This window comes from Balaenoptera physalus (assembly GCF_965194825.1).
Source record: "Balaenoptera physalus genome assembly, chromosome: 3".
Lineage (NCBI taxonomy): Eukaryota > Metazoa > Chordata > Mammalia > Artiodactyla > Balaenopteridae > Balaenoptera > Balaenoptera physalus.
The window spans coordinates 163,228,187-163,247,032 of record NC_138890.1 but is presented as its reverse complement, the minus strand read 5'-3'; the positions used below and the strand labels follow the sequence as shown (position 1 = coordinate 163,247,032).

The window sequence follows — 18,846 nt, the reverse complement described above, 5'->3', positions numbered from 1 at the left end:
GGACAGTTTGGGGCTACAACAAATAATGCTGTTATGAACATTCAAGTCCAAGGCTTTGTGTGGACACGTTTCGTTTTTCTTGGGTAAATACCTAGGAGTGGAACGGCTGAATCACATGGTAGGTGTATGTTTATCTTTTTAAGAACTGCCCAGCTGTTTTAGCGAACAGTTGTATATAGTCTGACGTTCATTCAGACTATATGAATGTGAGAATATGAGAACTGCAACTGCTCCACGCCCTCGCAAGACTGGGTACGTAGTCTTTTAAAATTTTGACCATTCAGGGAATTCCCTGGGGGTCCAGTGGTTTGGACTCCAAGCTCTCACTGCCGACGGCCTGGGTTCAATCCCTGGTCGGGGAACTGAGATCTCACAAGCCGTGTGGTGCAACCAAAAATAAAATACAGTAAAATACAATTCTGGCCATTCAGATAGGTGTGAGGGTATCTCACCGTGGCTTCATGAGCAGTTCTAGTCACTGGTGATGGTGAACATCTTTTCCTGTGTTTATCATTGTTGAAGTATCTGTTCAAATCATTTGAACTTTTTTTCAGTGGGTTGTTTATTTATTAAGTTTTAATTCTTTATAGACTCTGGATACAAATATTTTGTCAGATATACGATTTACAGAACACTGTCAATCTGTGCCTCGATTTTTTCATTCCCTTAATAGTGCCAGTTAAAGAACAGAAGTTTTTTAATCTTGATGAAGTCCAATTTATCATTTTTCTCTTTTATGGATCATGTCTACAGTATTATATCCAAAAACTCCTTCCTTAACCCGGGGTTATGAAGACTTCCTACGTTTTCTTCTGGAAGTTTTACAGACTTAGGTTTATATTTAGGCCTATGTTTTAATGCCCTTTTTAAAGTTAATTTCTGTGTGTGGTACAAGGTATGGATCAAAGTTTCTGTTTTTGCCTATGGATATTCAACTTTTCCAGCACTATTTGTTAAAAAGTCATCCTTTCTCCACTGAATTGCCTCTGAACCTTTGTTGAAAATGAGTTGTTATATATGTGTGAGTCTATTTCTGGACTCTCTACTCTGCTTTGATTAGCATAGCTTTAAAATAAGCCTGTTGGGCTTCCCTGGTGGCGCAGTGGTTGAGAATCTGCCTGCCAATGCAGAGGACACGGGTTCGAGCCCTGGTCTGGGAAGATCCCACATGCCGCGGAGCAACTGGGCCCGTGAGCCACAACTACTGAGCCTGCGCGTCTGGAGCCTGTGCTCCGCAACAAGAGAGGCCGCGATAGTGAGAGGCCCGCGCACCGCGATGAAGAGTGGCCCCCGCTTGCCACAACTAGAGAAAGTCCTCGCACAGAAACGAAGATCCAACACAGCTAAAAATAAATAAATAAATAAATAAATAAAATTAAAAAAATATATAAAATAAAATAAAATAAGCCTGTTCACTTTGTTTAGCCAGTAAGGAAACTGAGGCCCAAGAGTTGACCTTATTTGCTTAAAGTGTCTTCCATTGGTGACACATTAACTCCTAAGATTTAATTCTTTTATGTGTAAGGAGAAATTCTATGCCAAAAAAAAAATTAGTTGATATGACAGAAATCAACATATTTTTAGTAAAATACAGTCTCATTTTTGTGATGAAAACAAGGCTTAAAACTATGAAAAATAAATTTTTAGCAAGAGCAAAGAAACATATTTCAGTCACAAGAAGCATAACTCTCCAAACTTCAGAGACCCCTTCCCACTCCACTGCCCGGTCAGGGCTCCTTTCCACCCAGCTCAGGCCCCCGCCATGGCATCTCTAACCCTTGCACACTGGTGACCAGCGTTCTATTTGCTTCTTCACTGTTGGCATGTGATGAAAACATTTAAAATTCTTAACTCTACCCTTATTTGCCTATATACTGTTTAAGAAGCTATGTTCTGGAAAACGAAATATAAGCAGTTTGGTAAGGGATGCAGTAGAACATCGAGATAAACCCAGTGCTTTGGAGGGGAGGTCGATGTGAGTGGAAATCTTCCCTCCATCACTGTGGTCAAGTTAGTTAACCAAGCTGTGGTGTCCTTGTCTCGGAGCTAATACTTCCTGCCTCGTGAATTGTCATGAAGGTAAACCAGGTAATGCTGAAAGCATTTAGCACAGCGCCTGGCAAATATCAGGCACTAACAGATAAGAGTTCTCCACAGTTTACCATCATAATCATTGGGGCCTTCCCCTTCTTCAACTGCCCTGCGCTGTACTCCAAGCTTCCCACCAGCTCCCTCTGATTCCTGGGGCACCTTCTAGCTACTTCTGTTCTGGTCACTTTCCAGCCCCTGGTTCCTTACATTTCTTGGTTTCAGCCTCCATGTGATACTGAGTCCAAATAAATAATCCCTCCTTCATGAACGCTGGATGGAGGGGTTTCTGTTTGCTGTTAGCACAGAAGCTTCCTTGGAAAGACAGGTAAATTAGCATCTCCAGACCCGTGGTTTTCCCTGTCCACCGCGCTGCTCTGGGTCACTTGGGGGTCACTGTTACCCCGGGGGGGCCCGGGAGGAGCGCTGGGCCAGAGGCACTGCTGGGTTGTGACAAAGTGCATCATACACGCAGTGAGCTAAAAACCTTTATCCCTCAGTGACAGCATCTAAACAAGGCCAGTCTTCACAGGTCATAAAAGGCGAAGCTATGGGAGTCAAATGACTGAAATCCCAAGAGGAAAAAAAAAAAAAAATTAAAAAATTTCCTTTGATACCTCTGTTTTTCCACAGCAGAAATCTTGAAATTTCATATACTTTTTTTTTATTAACATCTTTATTGAAGTATAATTGCCTTACAATGGTGTGTTAGCTTCTGCTTTATAACAAAGTGAATCAGTTATACATATACAATATGTTCCCATTTCTCTTCCCTCTTGCATCTCCCTCCCTCCGACCCTCCCCATCCCACCCCTCTAGGTGGTCACAAAGCACCGAGCTGATCTCCCTGTGCTATGCGGCTGCTTCCCACTAGTTATCTATTTTACATTTGGTAGTGTAAAAATTTCATATTCTTGATAAAGAAACATTCAACATTTGAAAAGATGCATTGGTAGAAGCAACATGTTACTTCAAAGATGCTTTTATAGTTTAAATGAGATATAATTATAACAGGTGATTGGAAAACAGGAATAAAATAGGGTGCTGATTCAATATACATAAAAATTAATACCATATTAATCAATGTGTACAAAATAAATTTGGTGGCCTTCTTCAAGTATCCCTCCCTTTCCTTTTTCTTACTTTGTCTCAAAATTACCGTTTCAGTGAGCAAAACAGAATCAATCTAAATATAACCACAGACTTCCTCCCCTCCAGGCATAATGTACCAATGAAAACTTTTCCTGATGATGTAATACAGCCATTTTCATTCTGGTGCCACTGGCTTTCTCCCTTTACGTAGAGCAAATGGCAATAGACTCTTTTAGGAATTATTTTAAAAGTGAACTGACACAGCTTCAACCATGCCTGACAATGCACAACTCTCTTATTATCTGTACCACCTCTCTGATAGACGTCTGAGAACTTTACCCCTTGTTCCAGCATCAAGGAAAATACAATAAAATCTTGACAGAATATGAGGTTCTATGCCACACATCCAGCAGAGTGCCTTATACACAGCAGGCATCTACTAAATGTTGGAAGAATGGAGCCACGGATTCAAGCTCAAGACACCAACAGGGCAAGTGGCCCCAGAGTTTCAGCAGGAATCCAAAATAGCAGCTCTACAGAGACCTAGAGGGTGACCATGGACACTGTCACCTCCCCTTCTCCATTCACAACCCAAAAGATTGACATCTGTAAAGTGTTTCATCCTGTTACAAATACCACAAGAAGTTCAAGTGAAGAATTTCAGAGTCAGGACCGAGATGAAAGAGATTTTATGGAGGGAAAGCATCGAGGGTTAATGACCTCCTCAACAAATAACAGGAAAACTGGGTTTCCTCAGAATAAAAGAACCATTTTTAATACATTCCACACTCACTTTCCACCATCCTCTCGCAGAGCCTGGCTCTTTATTAACTTTCTTTGAATAATAACCATGACTGTGTTACCAACAATGGGAACTTAATTTTTGATCCCAAAACAATAACTCTTGCTTTAGCAGCATTAATTTTGGCTACAGAAATAGATGGATGATTTTGCCTAAGGATATCTCTGGTTTCTTCCAAGTTCCCCTTTCAATGTGCACAATGAAACCCTTCCATAAAAAATAAAGGTATACAATACATTCAGTTCTGTTAACAGCAGGTTTTCCAAAGCCCTTTAGCTCTGACTATATGAATGCATACGAATATGGCATCATCATGTCAAGTTTTCCAACAATTTCATATCCTGAAATTATTACTGGGTAAAACTGTTCTGGTTTTCAAAGACAGAAGAATAAGAAGGTAGTAAGTAAATGCTGAAAAGCTTTCTCTAGGATTTTAGCTAAAATTGATTGATTAAATTATCAATCTCATATTCTAACCAGCAGGAGACAATTCATTTATTGTAAGCCTTGTATTCTTCTCTTACTGCTGGAGGACTTTCATGCCTTGAACAAGGAACAGAGACAAACTTCTAAGTCGATCTCTAACTTTCTATGTGCCCTACACAAAGAGCATAAACAAATTCCTCCAACCAGGGTCACTTCTCCCCTTTCATTAGGGAAGCAGAAGTGGTCCAACTCAATCGCCTATGTATTCATGGGACAGGTCACATGTGGGCAAGAGTGTGGAGAAGGGCAGTCTTTCCTAGTCCAGTTTACTGAGGATTTAGATTGGGACAATCCTGTTGTGACCCCAAGTCAATTTCAGATCCATTTCTCAATTTAAAAATACAAATTTCTTTTTCATTTAAAAATCCTCTCAATTACTGAGGTTTCATTACATATTCCAAGCATGGTGCAGCAATTAAAAGCCCTTTAAAGGAAGATGATTTCATTCCAACTTAGCCCCAGGGGAAAAAAAAAGTATTTAAAAGTGTGATTTATTCAAAATAAACATCCATTTCTGACTTGGGGATGTTTAGCTTGATAAGCTTTGGAGCTTAGTTTTCTTTCCAGAGCAGATGACTCCTGAGTCATGACTGAAAATATCATTCATTTTAATAAAGGTAACAACTGACCCCTCCCCCCGAAAAAACCCCAAACACCAAGGAAAAGATATGCTAAAATGTGTTTTCAGTGGAAGTAAAAATCCTGTTCAAAATCTAAAACTTGCACTTTAGGAGAAATGAATACTGAAAGCACTTCCTGTGCTTTAAATGACGTTGGAGGGCTCTGAAAGTTGAGTTTAAAAATACTCTCTAAGAATACAAGCCAAATGACTGCAGGATTATAAGTTCTCTCTCCCAGTTGTTCAGGTATTAAAAACAGGCACAAGTAAGAATAGCCTTCAAAAAAACCGAAACAGCACATGAGTAATGCAATCTACCCCAATAAGGATACGACACCACGGCCTTTTTCCTCCTTTTACGATGTACCTCTAAATCATAAGGTACCCTCCCATTCCCCTCCTTCCCGTATGGTCCCTTCTCTTTCAAAAAATTATTTTAAAGGACACATGACTAAAATGACAAGTGAAGGGCACACTCTTGGATTCCTCCTTTAGAAGCAGTGCTCTCGCTGCCGGAGGCACAGAGGCTGCCTAGAATCCAGCTTCCCCAGCAGGCATTCCAGCATTTGCCAAGTTATATTACACCATCTTCAATTCTCCAGAGGATATTTATGGACGAAAAGCAAAGCGAATCGCCTGCCCAGGTCCACCTCTCCCCTGGACATCATCCTGCCCCCTAGTGACTCTCCCTGCAAGTTCTACCCAGCGACCGGGCAGCATGGACCACAGCAGTCCCGCCCTGCCGTGTCCCCATCTTCTCCCACACAGTCACACCCTTCTATCCCGAAAACAAAACCACACAAGAGAAAACCAAGCTGTTCACTGTTCACAACAGCCAAAAAAGTGGAAACAATCTAAATGTCCATCAAGTAAAATGCTGTACATCCAAATAATGGAATATTATTCAGCCCCGAAAAGGAGTGAGGAACTGATACTTGCTACAACATGGATGAACCTTGAAGACATCATGCTAAGTGAAAGAAGCCAGGAACAATAAGGCCACATATTGTATGATTCCATTTATAAGAAATATCCAGAATAGGGAAAGCCCACAGAGACAGGAAGCAGATTAGTGGCTGCCAGGAGCTAGGGGGAGGGGAGCATGGGAAGTGATTATGGGGATTATAATTATAGGGTTTCCTTTTGAGGGTGACGAAACTGTTCTAGAACTAGACAGTGGTGACGGCTGCATGACATTGTGAATGTACTAAATGTCACTCATGGTAAATTTTACATGATGTGTATTTTACCACAATAAAAAAATGTAAACAACAACAAAAGACAAGTTGCTGCTTTTCCTGGCCACTGTTTAATCTATCTGCGTTCATTCAACACTAATATTTTCTAATACATGGTTCACACGACCTACCTCCATTTTCTCAGCCCTCATCTCATCCTTAAGCCCCTGAATTCGTATTTTTACCCCAAAAGATGTCCTCTTCCTCTGCACATAAACAAAAGCATGGACAACTATTTACAAAGGTCTCTACAAATGTTTTAATACAATTTGCTCCTGGAAACTGTTAATAGCCTCCTCCGTGAAATAATATTTGCCCCTGGCTTCCAAGTACAGCGTCTTCAGGACTCTTTCGGACCATCTTGACCTCGTGTTTCCTTTTCAAGCTCTCTTATGTGCCAGTGGGAACATTCCCCCAGGCCACCCTGGGCTCCCTGTCCTTTCCCGGTGCTTGGTCACCTCGCCTGGCATCACTCTAACCCTCCTTGTTTCAGAACGCAGTTCTCCCACATACTGGGGTCAAACTGCCTTTCCTCAGTGGGTGGAGATGTGAGTTGGTAAACCCACCCTCGACATTTTCAAACCAAGCCGGTTCTTTCATATCATAAGGAACACTATGGGAGTTTCCTATTGCTGCTACACGAATTATCAAATTAGTGGCTTAAAACCGCACCGATTTATCATTTTACGGTTCTGGTGATGAGAATCTAAAATGGGTCTGCCGGGCTGCATTCCTTCTAGAGGCTCTGGGGGAAGATCTGTTTCCTTGGCTCTTCCACCTTCTGGAGGCTGCCTGTCCTTGGCTCATGGCGCCACACCCCATCTTCAAAGCTAGCAGCATCTTCTCTCCTCTCTGCCTGCCTGCCTCCCTCTCACAAAGACCCTTATAGTTACACTGGCCCGTCTGGATAATCCAGGATCACCTCCCTTCGTAGAGATCCTCAACTTAATCACATCTGCAAAGTTCCTTTTGCCATGTTAGGAATATAATCCCAGGTGCTGGGCATTAGGAGGCAGACATCTTTAGGTGGGTGGTAGGGAGATTATTTGGTCTAGGACATACTTTGGCAGCCCTTTCTTTCGTACACGTTTCTAACAAGCAGGGACCTTTGCCCTCAATATTTCACAGGTCAGTTGCTGGCCTGGGGCAAACAACTCACAAGAAGTTCTCTCTCCATGAAACCGGAAATTAAGCCATTTTCTGGGATTCTTGATTCAAGGTTATTTAGAGCTCTGTGGGAGGGAAAAATCCATGGGTTTCCATTCATTTCCAAGAGAGGAAAAAGTACTAAGTCAGGGACCGGCAAGGGAAGGAGACTCTGGAGAGCACGTAATAAAGAACATTCAGAAGATTTCTTGAGACACTGGATAGAAATACGCAGTAAACAGGGTGATACACTCAAAACACTGCTGAGTTCTTGGAGGCCTCGAGCATCAGCCTGTTTCTAAACTGAGAAGCAGAGTCATCTGTCATTGTTTTGGGCCATTTGTACGTGAATTTCCTCCCCACCCAGTCTGTCTTATTCTCCTTTGATGCAGCCTATCACTACTCTTCATCCTTGTTCATTTTTTCACTCCGCCTACGTTAAAATGTGTGCGTAACCTGGCACAGACCTGTACAGACAGAGGTGTAACCTTTAATTGGATCTTCTTATTGTAACTGAAGCGACACTGGTGTTTTTGTCCCGCTGAAATGTGCACGTACTAAAATCACTGGTGCCACGCAGCTAGGCCTCAACAGCAGGCACGTTATCCTCAGCCTCTCCAACACGCTGATGGCCCAGCTCTCCCACACCCTCTAGCGGCGGCCAGCCCTAGAACACTGCCAAGCGTGCAAGGAAATCATTCCAGCTGTCAGAGCCCAAGTGTGGAGGCAGACTTTACACAAGCTTTCAAATATACAGTATTCTGGCTTAGAAAACCACTCACTTCATGTGTTAGGCATTTGCCTTTTCCCTTTCTGTGATTGTTGGTACTGTCATGCAGTAAACTCAGAAACTCACAGAAGCAGTGGACAGTCTGGTAAAAAATGTCCCAAGTCCAATGCAAAGAGAGCATATAAATCAACTGTGGTATAGTCACATGATGGAATATTATACAGCAACAAAAAAGAAGGAACCGCAGCTATACACAGCAACATGGATTTATCTTTTTGTAAAAGTTTAGTGGTAAGATATTAGTTCTAGAAGACTACATAATTATGGAACCATTTTTAATAGACCTCAAAAGTGAAATTTTTATTTAGGAATACATGTATATGTAATTTAAATATATATGTATACATATACATATATACACATATACAAATATTTATATACATACACATATTTATATGCATTTATATATATCTATATACATATAAATACATATACATATATTTATATGTGTATACAAACACACACACATATTCTTTTTAAAGCAAAGGAACAAAGAACACAAGTATCAGAACCGTGCTTGCTTTTAGCCTGGGAAGGCAGCAGGAGAAGGTAAGGGAGATGCAGTAGCCTCAGTCCTGTTTGGGGGGAAGTTCATGATGATCTGTTTTATTATAATGACTACAACTTCTGTATATGTTACATATATCCTTCAATATATAAAATACGATCATTAAAAGATAATTTAGGAACATGTGTAGGTAGGTAGGTTGGATAGACTGATAGCTGACCGATGGACAACTGACAGCTGAGAGACAGACAGACTGGCTGACCTACAGAACCCAGGGGTGGGGTGTCCAGAAGAGAACACACTGTCTTCTCAGGTTCATTCTTGTTTGAATTGCCCAAAGACTACAGCTTGGAGTATAAGGATAGAGATATAAATCTTACTCTGGAGGATACAAAGAGTTTTCAAATTTTACTTAAATAAGCTTTCTGGGGGTGTCTAAATCATGAGGATATGCACGCAGGCCCTTCACCTGTACCTGTCACTGAGCCTCAGAAAGGAAGGATTTAAGAACTTTTATCCCACCCCTCGAACACCACCTAACCTTGGAAATTCATCATTTTAATGTATTGCTCAATAATACATTAGTCATTTTTCTTTGCCCCAATCCTATGAAGCTCAGCATCAAGTGACACTTGGGCTGGTCAGGGCCCCCTTGTAATGCCTCTGACGTATTCCTGAGGCTCCCGCCCCCCCCTCTGAGCCCCGCTGCTTCTCTGCACTTCGACCCTGACGTGTTTCCAAGGCCTGGGCCGTGCCGTCTGCGTAACCAGAGCCCCATTTCCGGTCAGCAGCTCAGGAGCCGGAGCCCTTACGTGAACTGAATGCCTGAAGCGGGGTGTCGTCTCCCATGTCCACAGTCACAGGCCTCACCCTGACTGGTGGGTTGCTCTCCCCCTTCACTGAGTATCTTTCGTCTCTCTTCATGTTAAAGGCTATGCATGTTCATTATAGAAGTAAAATGTATTGATAATAAACAAAATCAAGAAAACAAAAACCACCTGTCTTCCCTTCGCAAGAGCTACCAGACGTGTTCAACACATAACTGTAAGGTACTGTGCATTATACCTCCCTGTAATGCTTTAAATCTACAATTTTTTTTTACAATTAGCAATAAATGATACATTTTCATATCTCATATCCCATTTTCATACTTTCACAATATGATCTTAATTAGCTACATAATATTCCATTTATTCTAGTTACTACAGTTGCATTAAAAAAAAAAACTTACTAGTATAAAACAAAAATCACCGGGCCCCAGGGCCTTTGCACTTGCTGTTCCCTCTGACTAGAAGCTCTTCAACCAGACATGATTCACAACTTCACCTCCTTCAAAACTCAAAACTCAAAACTCTTCTTCAGTGAGGGCTTTCCTGAGCACTTTAATACAACTTGACCCTCACCTCCCACCCTCACACTCCCTAATCCCCTCTCCTGCTTCAGTTTCCCTTAAACATCGTTCACCATCTAACATTATATATTGTAGTAATTTATTTTCTGTCTCACTCACTAGAATGTGACCTACAGGAGGACAGAGTTGTTGCTTTTTGTTTAATTCTACTAATGCCTAGAAGTACTGGCAATAAAGGCACGCAATAAATATTTGTTGAAACGATGAATGAACAAAATCAGATACAATTTTACAAAAAGACTGGAAAAAATAAAATTGAAAGTGAGTTTAATTTCTGGGTGATGGGTTTATAAGGTTTGAGTGTTCTTTTTTTACAATAAGTTCCCTATATTTTCAGTTTTCTAAATTAGCATGTATTACTTTTAAAATCAAGAAAAAAGTTATGTTTTAAATGCTATTAGGCAAATATGACTATAAATATTGTTTAGGAACAATAGAGAGAGAGAAAGAGAAAGAGAAAGACAGACAGAGAACAAAAAGTTTCAAATACCTGTGAAGTCTTAATTTATGTTCAAATAATCACTGCATAGGCCAGGGAAAGTTAAGAGAAATATTAACTACTAACCATTCTTCCTTCTGGTAATTTAAGTTTATTGAAGCAAGAATGCTACTAGGTAACAATTAGTCTAGCTTACTTACTTGATATATTTATAAGTGAACTACATTCTCAAATCCTTAATAATGCAAGATCCGGTACCTAGTCAAACCTAACAAGCAAGGAGCCTGACAGAATCTGAAAACATAGATTAAAATGATCAAAGCTGGAATTTTTGTTTCTCATGAAGTGGCTGTAGACAGCCAGGATGAAGCCACAGAAAACAGTGACGTACACACATTTTTAATTAAGCAAAGATGAAACAGAGCTAAAATAATGGGGGGGAAAAGCTGATTGGACTCGTTACTGAATAAGATTATGGAATTACATTAGCTTTAAGAAATGTCCCAAATTATCAAAACCGAAAATTATAAACTATAATAAAATATAATATTGAGTGCATTTTACTTAGGAGCCCTGAGTATTAAGTCAGGGGCTGCTGCTCCCAGACTCACTGAGAGCCTGACTCCTGGTTTCCTGCCCACGTTTTGACTTGATAAATCTGCTTGAATATAAGGAGAACATGTTACTCATGAAAGGAATGCACAGCCAGGAACAGGTCTAACAATTTGTCTCCCTTGTCAATGAAGCCAGTGGGCTATGAAATAAATGTACTTCCTGTTTCATTTTCTTTCTTCTTTTATTTTCTTGAGGTATAGTCGATGTACAATATTATATAAGTTACGGGTGTACAACATAGTGAGTCACAGTGTTTTAAAGTTATACTCCATTTATAGTTATTAGAAAATACTGGCTATATTCCCTGCATTGTACAATATATCCTTGTAGCTTATTTATTTTATACACAGTAATTTGTACTTCCTGTTTCATTTTATTTTTAATGCCTAAGAAATAGATCAGTTGCTGTTGTGAAGATGCACGTCAGTTTCAGGGAGGGCTTTTAGCTTGAGGGGCTCCTGAGAGGAAAAAACAGCCCTTAAAGTTCTAGCATGAGGCATTTTTAGGAAGTCAACACTTTTTATGTAGAGACCCCACTGATGGTGAAGAGATAAGAAGCAGAATTGTCCCCTTCGCCCTCAAACAGCTTTCAAAACGGCTTGTAGTCCTTTGTTCCGCACTTGTCTTCAACTGGTCTGATTGTCAAAGTACAACTTTTAAGAATGAACACAACAGATTGGAATCTGGGTGGAGAATTCTAAGCCACATTGCAGCCGCGCTGCCTAAGAGCTCACCATCTCTCAGTTGCTGAATGGGTCCGTTCTTTCCGGAGAGACAGGAATAAAAGGGCTTCAACTCTCCATTGTGCGATATATGACTACAGAATTGTGCTCAATTATTATTTTTGAAAAAAGGAATAAAAGGCCTATTCGGATTTTTATGTTGGCAGGGTAGAGACTTTCAAAGTGGTGCTTTGCCCCCAGGCTGGCCCAGGCATCTCCAGCCAAAGACTCCCCAAGCCCAGATATGCTTGTGTTAAAAAATCCAAAATATTCTGAATTTAAGTGAATTTTTTTTTTCTGAGGAAAAGAATTTTTCATTTAATCCAGTCGAATGTATCCTTCACAGCAAGACTTTCTTTTAAAACTCATGGAGATGTGGCTTCCTAAGCGCAGTTCTGGCTGGAGTTAAAAAATAAAGCTTCCACATGGTATGCCTTCTTAGAAAGGTGACAAAATATAAGCTACAAGGTGATTTTATAGGCACTTTTGAAAATACTAAAACTGTAAAATCTAGTAGTTTCAATGCATGAGTCGGAATTACTGCTGTGCCTAATAGCAAAGAAAGAAAGAAAACTTTTTAAGCTACCATGTGACTACGTAGTGCTTTTGACCTGGTGATTCCTCCTGCCTGTGGCATTTTGATGAGCGATGACGATTCGTAAGTACAGAAAACGCAGTTTTCATACTAAATTCTGTTCCTCAGAGGAGACAAGTTAGCAAATGCTAGATGACTTTTCACTTTTAACGGAAGCATGGTGTTGTGCTCAAGGAGTTAATTAATTAGACGGCTCTTACTTACATGCTCCAATTGGTTCTGGGCCTATGAGCTGGGGCAAGCTCAGGACTGGGCTTTACGACCGACAATTCTTGGCTCCTTTTCTCCAGAAAAAAATAGAAACAGAACACTTTGGCAATTATCTGGAAGTTGACAAGACACAAGGGCATTTCATCTCACCAAGTAGGGCCACAGAATTGCTTCTCTTAAGAGCAGGTGAGAGAGAGAGAGAGAGAGAGAGCTCAGAGGGGGAGTCCTGGGATTTGACCAAGCTGCAGGCAAAAAGCCCACAACTCCTGCTAACCCCTGCTGGCTCTAAGAAAGACTGCGTCTGTTAATTCTCTGCTGTGCCCACCCCAAGAGTCAGCTCAAGGAAAGGCAAAGTAGATCTGCTGCCCTTGTTACCTTCTTGGAAAGCCACTCCCCACTTCCTGTGAAAGACACCGGCTGAGGCATTGGGATTCTGGCGATGTCTGTTATTAAATCCCAGAGTTCTCAGCCGTAATTTCCAAAATCTGTAGCGTTGATGAAAGAATTGTATTTTCTGTAAATTGACACTGAACAGTAAAACAGGATTTATGATGAGAAGAGCTCCTTCATCTGGATTATAATGTACAAAACTATTAAAGAATTAGGGAAAGAAATTTTGAATGATCGATGTATACGTAAGTAAAAGTACTTTTTTCTAATTTATACTTCCTTAGAAAAACCAGGCCAAACTGAAACCAATTTTGTGTTTTTAAAGGTAATGGGCACAATTTCTCCTTTGTTAACAGAGGCTATTATTCAGTCAGCAGCCACAGTCACACGAGAATTAAGAGCCATGATACCACGGGTCACGTTTCATCCCAAGACTAGGAACGAGCCATAGAAGATGTTAATTTGGTTCAGTTGACAGACTGCTCCGTATAAATCCTGTTCATATTGCAGAGTTGGGGCTTACTGTTTAGTAAAGAAAAAGGGCAAGCACCAGCCCTTCTCAGGACTTACACACTGAGAATCACATTTGCACAAAATGAACTTTCCAGGTACAAAAATTGATATGTGAATGGCATCTGATTAAAATGATCCAATTTTTATTGTTGATGACATCAGAAATTTGATGCTGGCTTTACTGTTATTTACTAGTTAGGTATAACACGTTATACTTGTGAATACCCTTCTTGTACATAGACATCACCATCTTCATGCTAAATTTTGGAGGAAATGCTTTAAGCTTAGCTGACAAAAGCAACTTTTCCCAGAGTCTGTGAAATAAGCCACTAGGATTATAGGAGGGAAAAAATTACTTTCCTTTCCAGTTTTACTGAGATATAATTGACATATAACCTTGTGTAAGTTTAAGGTGCACAATATGATGATCTGATAGATGTACATATTGCGAAATGATTACCACAACGGATAGTTTACACATCCTTCACCTCACATCATTACCATTTTGTCATTGTGGTGGTGAGAACATTTCAGATCTACTGTCTTAGCAACTTTCAAGTACACAATATGGTACTGTTAGCTAGAGTCACTATGCTGCACATTAGTTTCCCAGAACCCATTCATCTTATAACTGGAGGTTTGTGCCCTTTGACCGACACCTCCTTGCTTCCACCCCCGGCCCTGGCAACTACCAATCTGCTGTTTTTTTTATGAGCAACTTTTTTAGATTCCACATAAAAGGGAGATCACACAGTATTTGTCTTTCTCTGTCTGACTTATTTCACTTAACATACGCCTTCCAGGTTCATCCATGTTGTAGAATCTCCTTCTTTTTGAATGGCTGAGTAACATTCCATTGTGTATATATACCAGTTTTCTTTATCAATTCATCCACTGGTGGACGCTGAGTTGCTTCCAAGTCTTGGCTACTGTGAACAGTGCTGCAGTGAACACGGGGGAGGTGTGTGCACACATCTCTTCAGGACAGTGATTTCATTCCCTTTGGATCTAGACCCAGGAGTGGAATTACTGGACCATCTGAATGTGTTATTTTTAGTTTTCTGAGCAACCTCTATACTGTTTTCCATAGTGGCTGCACCAACGTATATTCCTGCCAACAGTGCAGAGCTCCCTTTTCAAGGAGCTCCTTTTTAATGGAAAAGCTCTACAACGGCATAATGAAGGCAGAGTGGTCCATGATTTCATCCAGCTTTTGAACAGTGAATTTCATGGCCCTTAAACAAGCCCTGCAGAGAAAAGGCCTGGTTCACTCTGAGCCTGAGCGCAGACCACTAGCGCAATGCTGGGAGGAGGAACAATCACGCCTGGCGGACAGACCTGGGAATCCCAGCTGTGCAGGCTGTCACGGGGGGTGGGGAGACGGGAGACGGGGAGAAATGCTGATCTCTTTTTTTTCCTTTTTTAACTTTTTAAAAATAGATTTTATTATTTTAAAGCAGTTTTAGGTTCACAGCAAAATCAAACAGAGGGCACAGAGATTTCTCATATACCCTCTGCCCCCCCCCCACAGCCTCCTCCGTAATCAGTGTTCCCCACCAGAGTGCTGCATTTGTTACAACTGATGAACCTACATTGACACGTCATAATCACCCCAAACCCAGAGTTTACATTAGGGGTCACACTTGGCATTGTACATTCTATGGGTGTGGACAAAAGTGTAATGACCTGTATCTACCATTATAGTAACATACAGACTATTTTCACTGCTCTAAAAATCCTCTGTTCTCTGCCTGTTCATCCCTCCCATCCTCGCGAGCCCCTGGCAACCACTGATCTTGTTACAGTTTCCATAATTTTGCCTTGTCCAGAATGTCTTATAGTTAGAATCATATTGTACATAGCCTTTTCAGATTGGCTTCTTTTGCTTAGTAATACGATTAAGGTTTCTCCATGTCTTTTCATGGCTTGATAGCTCATTTCTTTTTAGTGCTGATTAATATTCTATTGTCTGGATGTACCACAGTTTATTTATCCATTCACTTACTGAAGGACATCTTGGTGGCTTCCAAGTTTTGGCATTATGAATACAGCTGCTATAAACATCTGTGTGTTGTTTTCTGTGTAGACCCAAGTTTTCACTCCTTTAAGTAAATACCAAAGAGTATGACTGCCAGACTGTATGATAAGAATATATTTGGTTCTGTAAGAAACCACCAAACTGTCTTCTAAAGTGGCTGTACCATTTTGCATTCCCACCAGTAATTAAGGAGAATTTCTGTATATTAGAAAAGAAGAAACATCCAGTTTCCTAAGGTGGAAAGTGTTTGCATTGATGTTAATTCTTTTGCTTGTATGCTTAGGGTTTACCCACTTAGCAAGGTACTGTAGTTGAGATCATATTTTATCATTTTTAGGATTTAGAAATGTTGATTTCTAACTACCGCCAAGTGAGGGCGAAATTTCTGAGCTCAGCACCTCAGACCCTGGAAGTGGAAAGATCCTAATCCCACCTGCCTCACATGAGCAAAACAGCACCTCCTTCTGCCTGCAAAGATCCTCCTATCCAGCACTGTATTTTATTCTTCAAATAAGGTGGTTTTGAATTTTTCAATGTTAAAAACACGGCACTAGCAAGTACCAGATGCCAAGAGTCACTGTAAATAACAAACCAAATCATCATCAAAGAAATTAGAGCAAAACATATTTTAATTTCACATCTCCAGCGTGAACAATAGAAATCAGAATGAAATTACACAATGGAAAGTGCAGTGAAAAAGTTTTGGAAAGTATCCTTTCTAGTGTGAATTAAATCACTCTGAAAGAGGCACTGGCCAAACCAAAAGGTAAAAGGATAACAATATGAAAGGAACACTAATCCCCCTCAAATCACATCATAGACTTTTTAGGGCCGCAAGAGATATTCGAGATGATTCTCTCTCACCTCTTCACTCAGCAGCTAAGAAAACTGAGGCCAAGAGAGGAGTGAACTTGGCAAGATCACTAGCTGCAGGGTTGGGACCAGGATGGAAAATTAGCTGCATCTGAATATCCATCTGGGTGATCCTGAAGTAAATGAGACCCTCCCTAAAAAAAGCCTATTTCCATGATCATGGCTTCTCTGGGGGCACATAGGCAGCTCCCCAACGAGTGGAATATTATAAATCTTAAAAAAGCCGCATTATAAGGAGCTACTCACTCCCTGACCAAACCCAACACTGGCAAAGTGAGAGCCTTGGTCCTGCTGTGCTCTCTAATAGCTAATATTTTTTCCAGATCCTTATCAAACATTCCAATAATTTCTATGTTAAGAGGAAGTGCACAGTGGGAATTCTCCCAGGCAACTTGTAACTACTTCAGAAGGGCTGTGGACAGCAAGGGCTTCAGCAAAGAAAGCCCTTGGCGGGTCAAACTGAGTATCAGAAAATCTGAAAGAGTATTGCTTCGAAGAGCTTTTTAAAATTCCTTTGAAATTACACTAACTCACTTGGTCAGATCTTCTTCCTCCAACCAGAATTAGGGAGCACGCTCAATTTCTTCACCTGACAAATGGGGAAACACCTGCAGAGAAAGCTTAAGACACTTATCCAAGGAGGCCCAGTGTGCCTGCAGGGGCAGGACGGAAGCCAGGACCTGGACTGCCAGGCCAGGGGTGGGTCTGTGCCTGGAGGACCAGCTTTCCCTTCTTATAGCCCATATCTCCCTCTGCTGAGTCTTTGGCAAGTTTACATTCTGCCCATGAAAATCTGGGCTCCAAAATGAAGGAACAAGCACGCAGAAGTAAACTGATCATAAAATTAGCCTTTACACCTGAAGTAAGCATTATTTTCATGAGCACAGCTTCTAAGAGTACATTATAGGGGCTTCCCTGGTGGCGCAGTGGTTAAGAATCCGCCTACCAATGCAGGGGACACGGGTTCCAGCCCTGGTCTGGGAAGATCCCACATGCCGCGGAGCAACTAAGCCCGTGCGCCACAACTACTGAGCCCACGTGCCACAACTGCTGAAGCCCACGTGCCTAGAGCCCGTGCTCTGAAACAAGAGAAGCCACCGCAATGAGAAGCCTGAACACCGGAACGAAGAGTAGCCCCCGCTTGCCACAACTAGAGAAAGCCCGCACATAGCAACGAAGACCCAATGCAGCCAAAAATAAATAAACAAAATAAATAAATTTATTTTAAAAAAAGAGTACATTATATACCAGGTTATGGTTTTTTTCATGGGTTTTTAAAGGCGTTACTTTGTTTCCGTTGTGAGCCTTCACTGCATGTTGTCTACTTTGATGCAAGTCGAGCACCGAACCATCCCTCTGTCAGTCATACAAGGGTATTCTTAAGGCAGAGTTTAAACAAATAAATAACTACAAAAATTCATTTCACTGGAGCACTGACCCTTACATTTTCTCACTTTTCCACTTCTCATATGCACAGTTGGTGATGTGAATTCTGGTCCTCTCATCACCTGCCCCACCTCTTTTCTCTTCCATGTGAGAAGAGAGCCTTTACTTCAGGATGGGGGATGGCAAATGAAAAGGGGACTCATTTGCCTGTGGCTGCACAAGGAGCCCAGAGCCCTGTGGACATTCGCTGCACCCTCCCACCTACAAGCCTCTCAGCCCCTCCTCCTCGTCTCCTTACCCCAGAGTTCTCTGAACCGACAGCCTGGTTAACCTTCGGGAATGCTCCTGCAGAGTTCCGGGACTTGGGGTTGCCCTGTTCTTCCCCCACTACAGCACGTTGCTCAGGCTCCAAAATGAGGTCTGAGAGGAAATCCCCAATGAAAACACCCCCATCCTCACACATCATGACTCTCACGCGTGCACATGGCCCAATATTACAGCAAGACACGAACTATTTCCTAGAACGAGTCCTGATTTTATCCTCGCCCTCACTTCGACTGTATTTTTCTTTATGTTCCCACTCTTGTAGATTACTATGATCAATCCTGTCACTAAACTATGGTTTCAGAGATGCATCTCGGCGGCCCGGTCACCTCTCCCACCTGCCCTCCATTAGCCATAACATGAAAAGAATGTTCCCTACCTTTCACTGAAGCTTCTCCACAACTGTGCACCTGCAATAGAAGTAAATGTGAAATGTTAATGGAGGTATTTTCCTCTTGAGGCATTTCTCAACTTAGAAATATTCTGAGCTATTTAAAATGGACCGCTTAGATCTTAAAACTCTAGAAACGATCAGTTCATACAGCATATACTTCTGCTACC

At 41.3% G+C, this 18,846-nt stretch overlaps 1 protein-coding gene across 1 annotated transcript in view; it reads right to left on the bottom strand.

The window, feature by feature from the left end:
* RETREG1 (reticulophagy regulator 1) overlaps positions 1-18,846 on the bottom strand; it is a 125,459-nt gene that overhangs the window by 67,852 nt on the left and 38,761 nt on the right. The window contains exon 3 of the mRNA XM_082453810.1: positions 18,665-18,695. Coding sequence (XP_082309936.1) covers positions 18,665-18,695 — 31 coding nt within the window. The remainder of the gene's footprint in view (positions 1-18,664; positions 18,696-18,846) is intronic.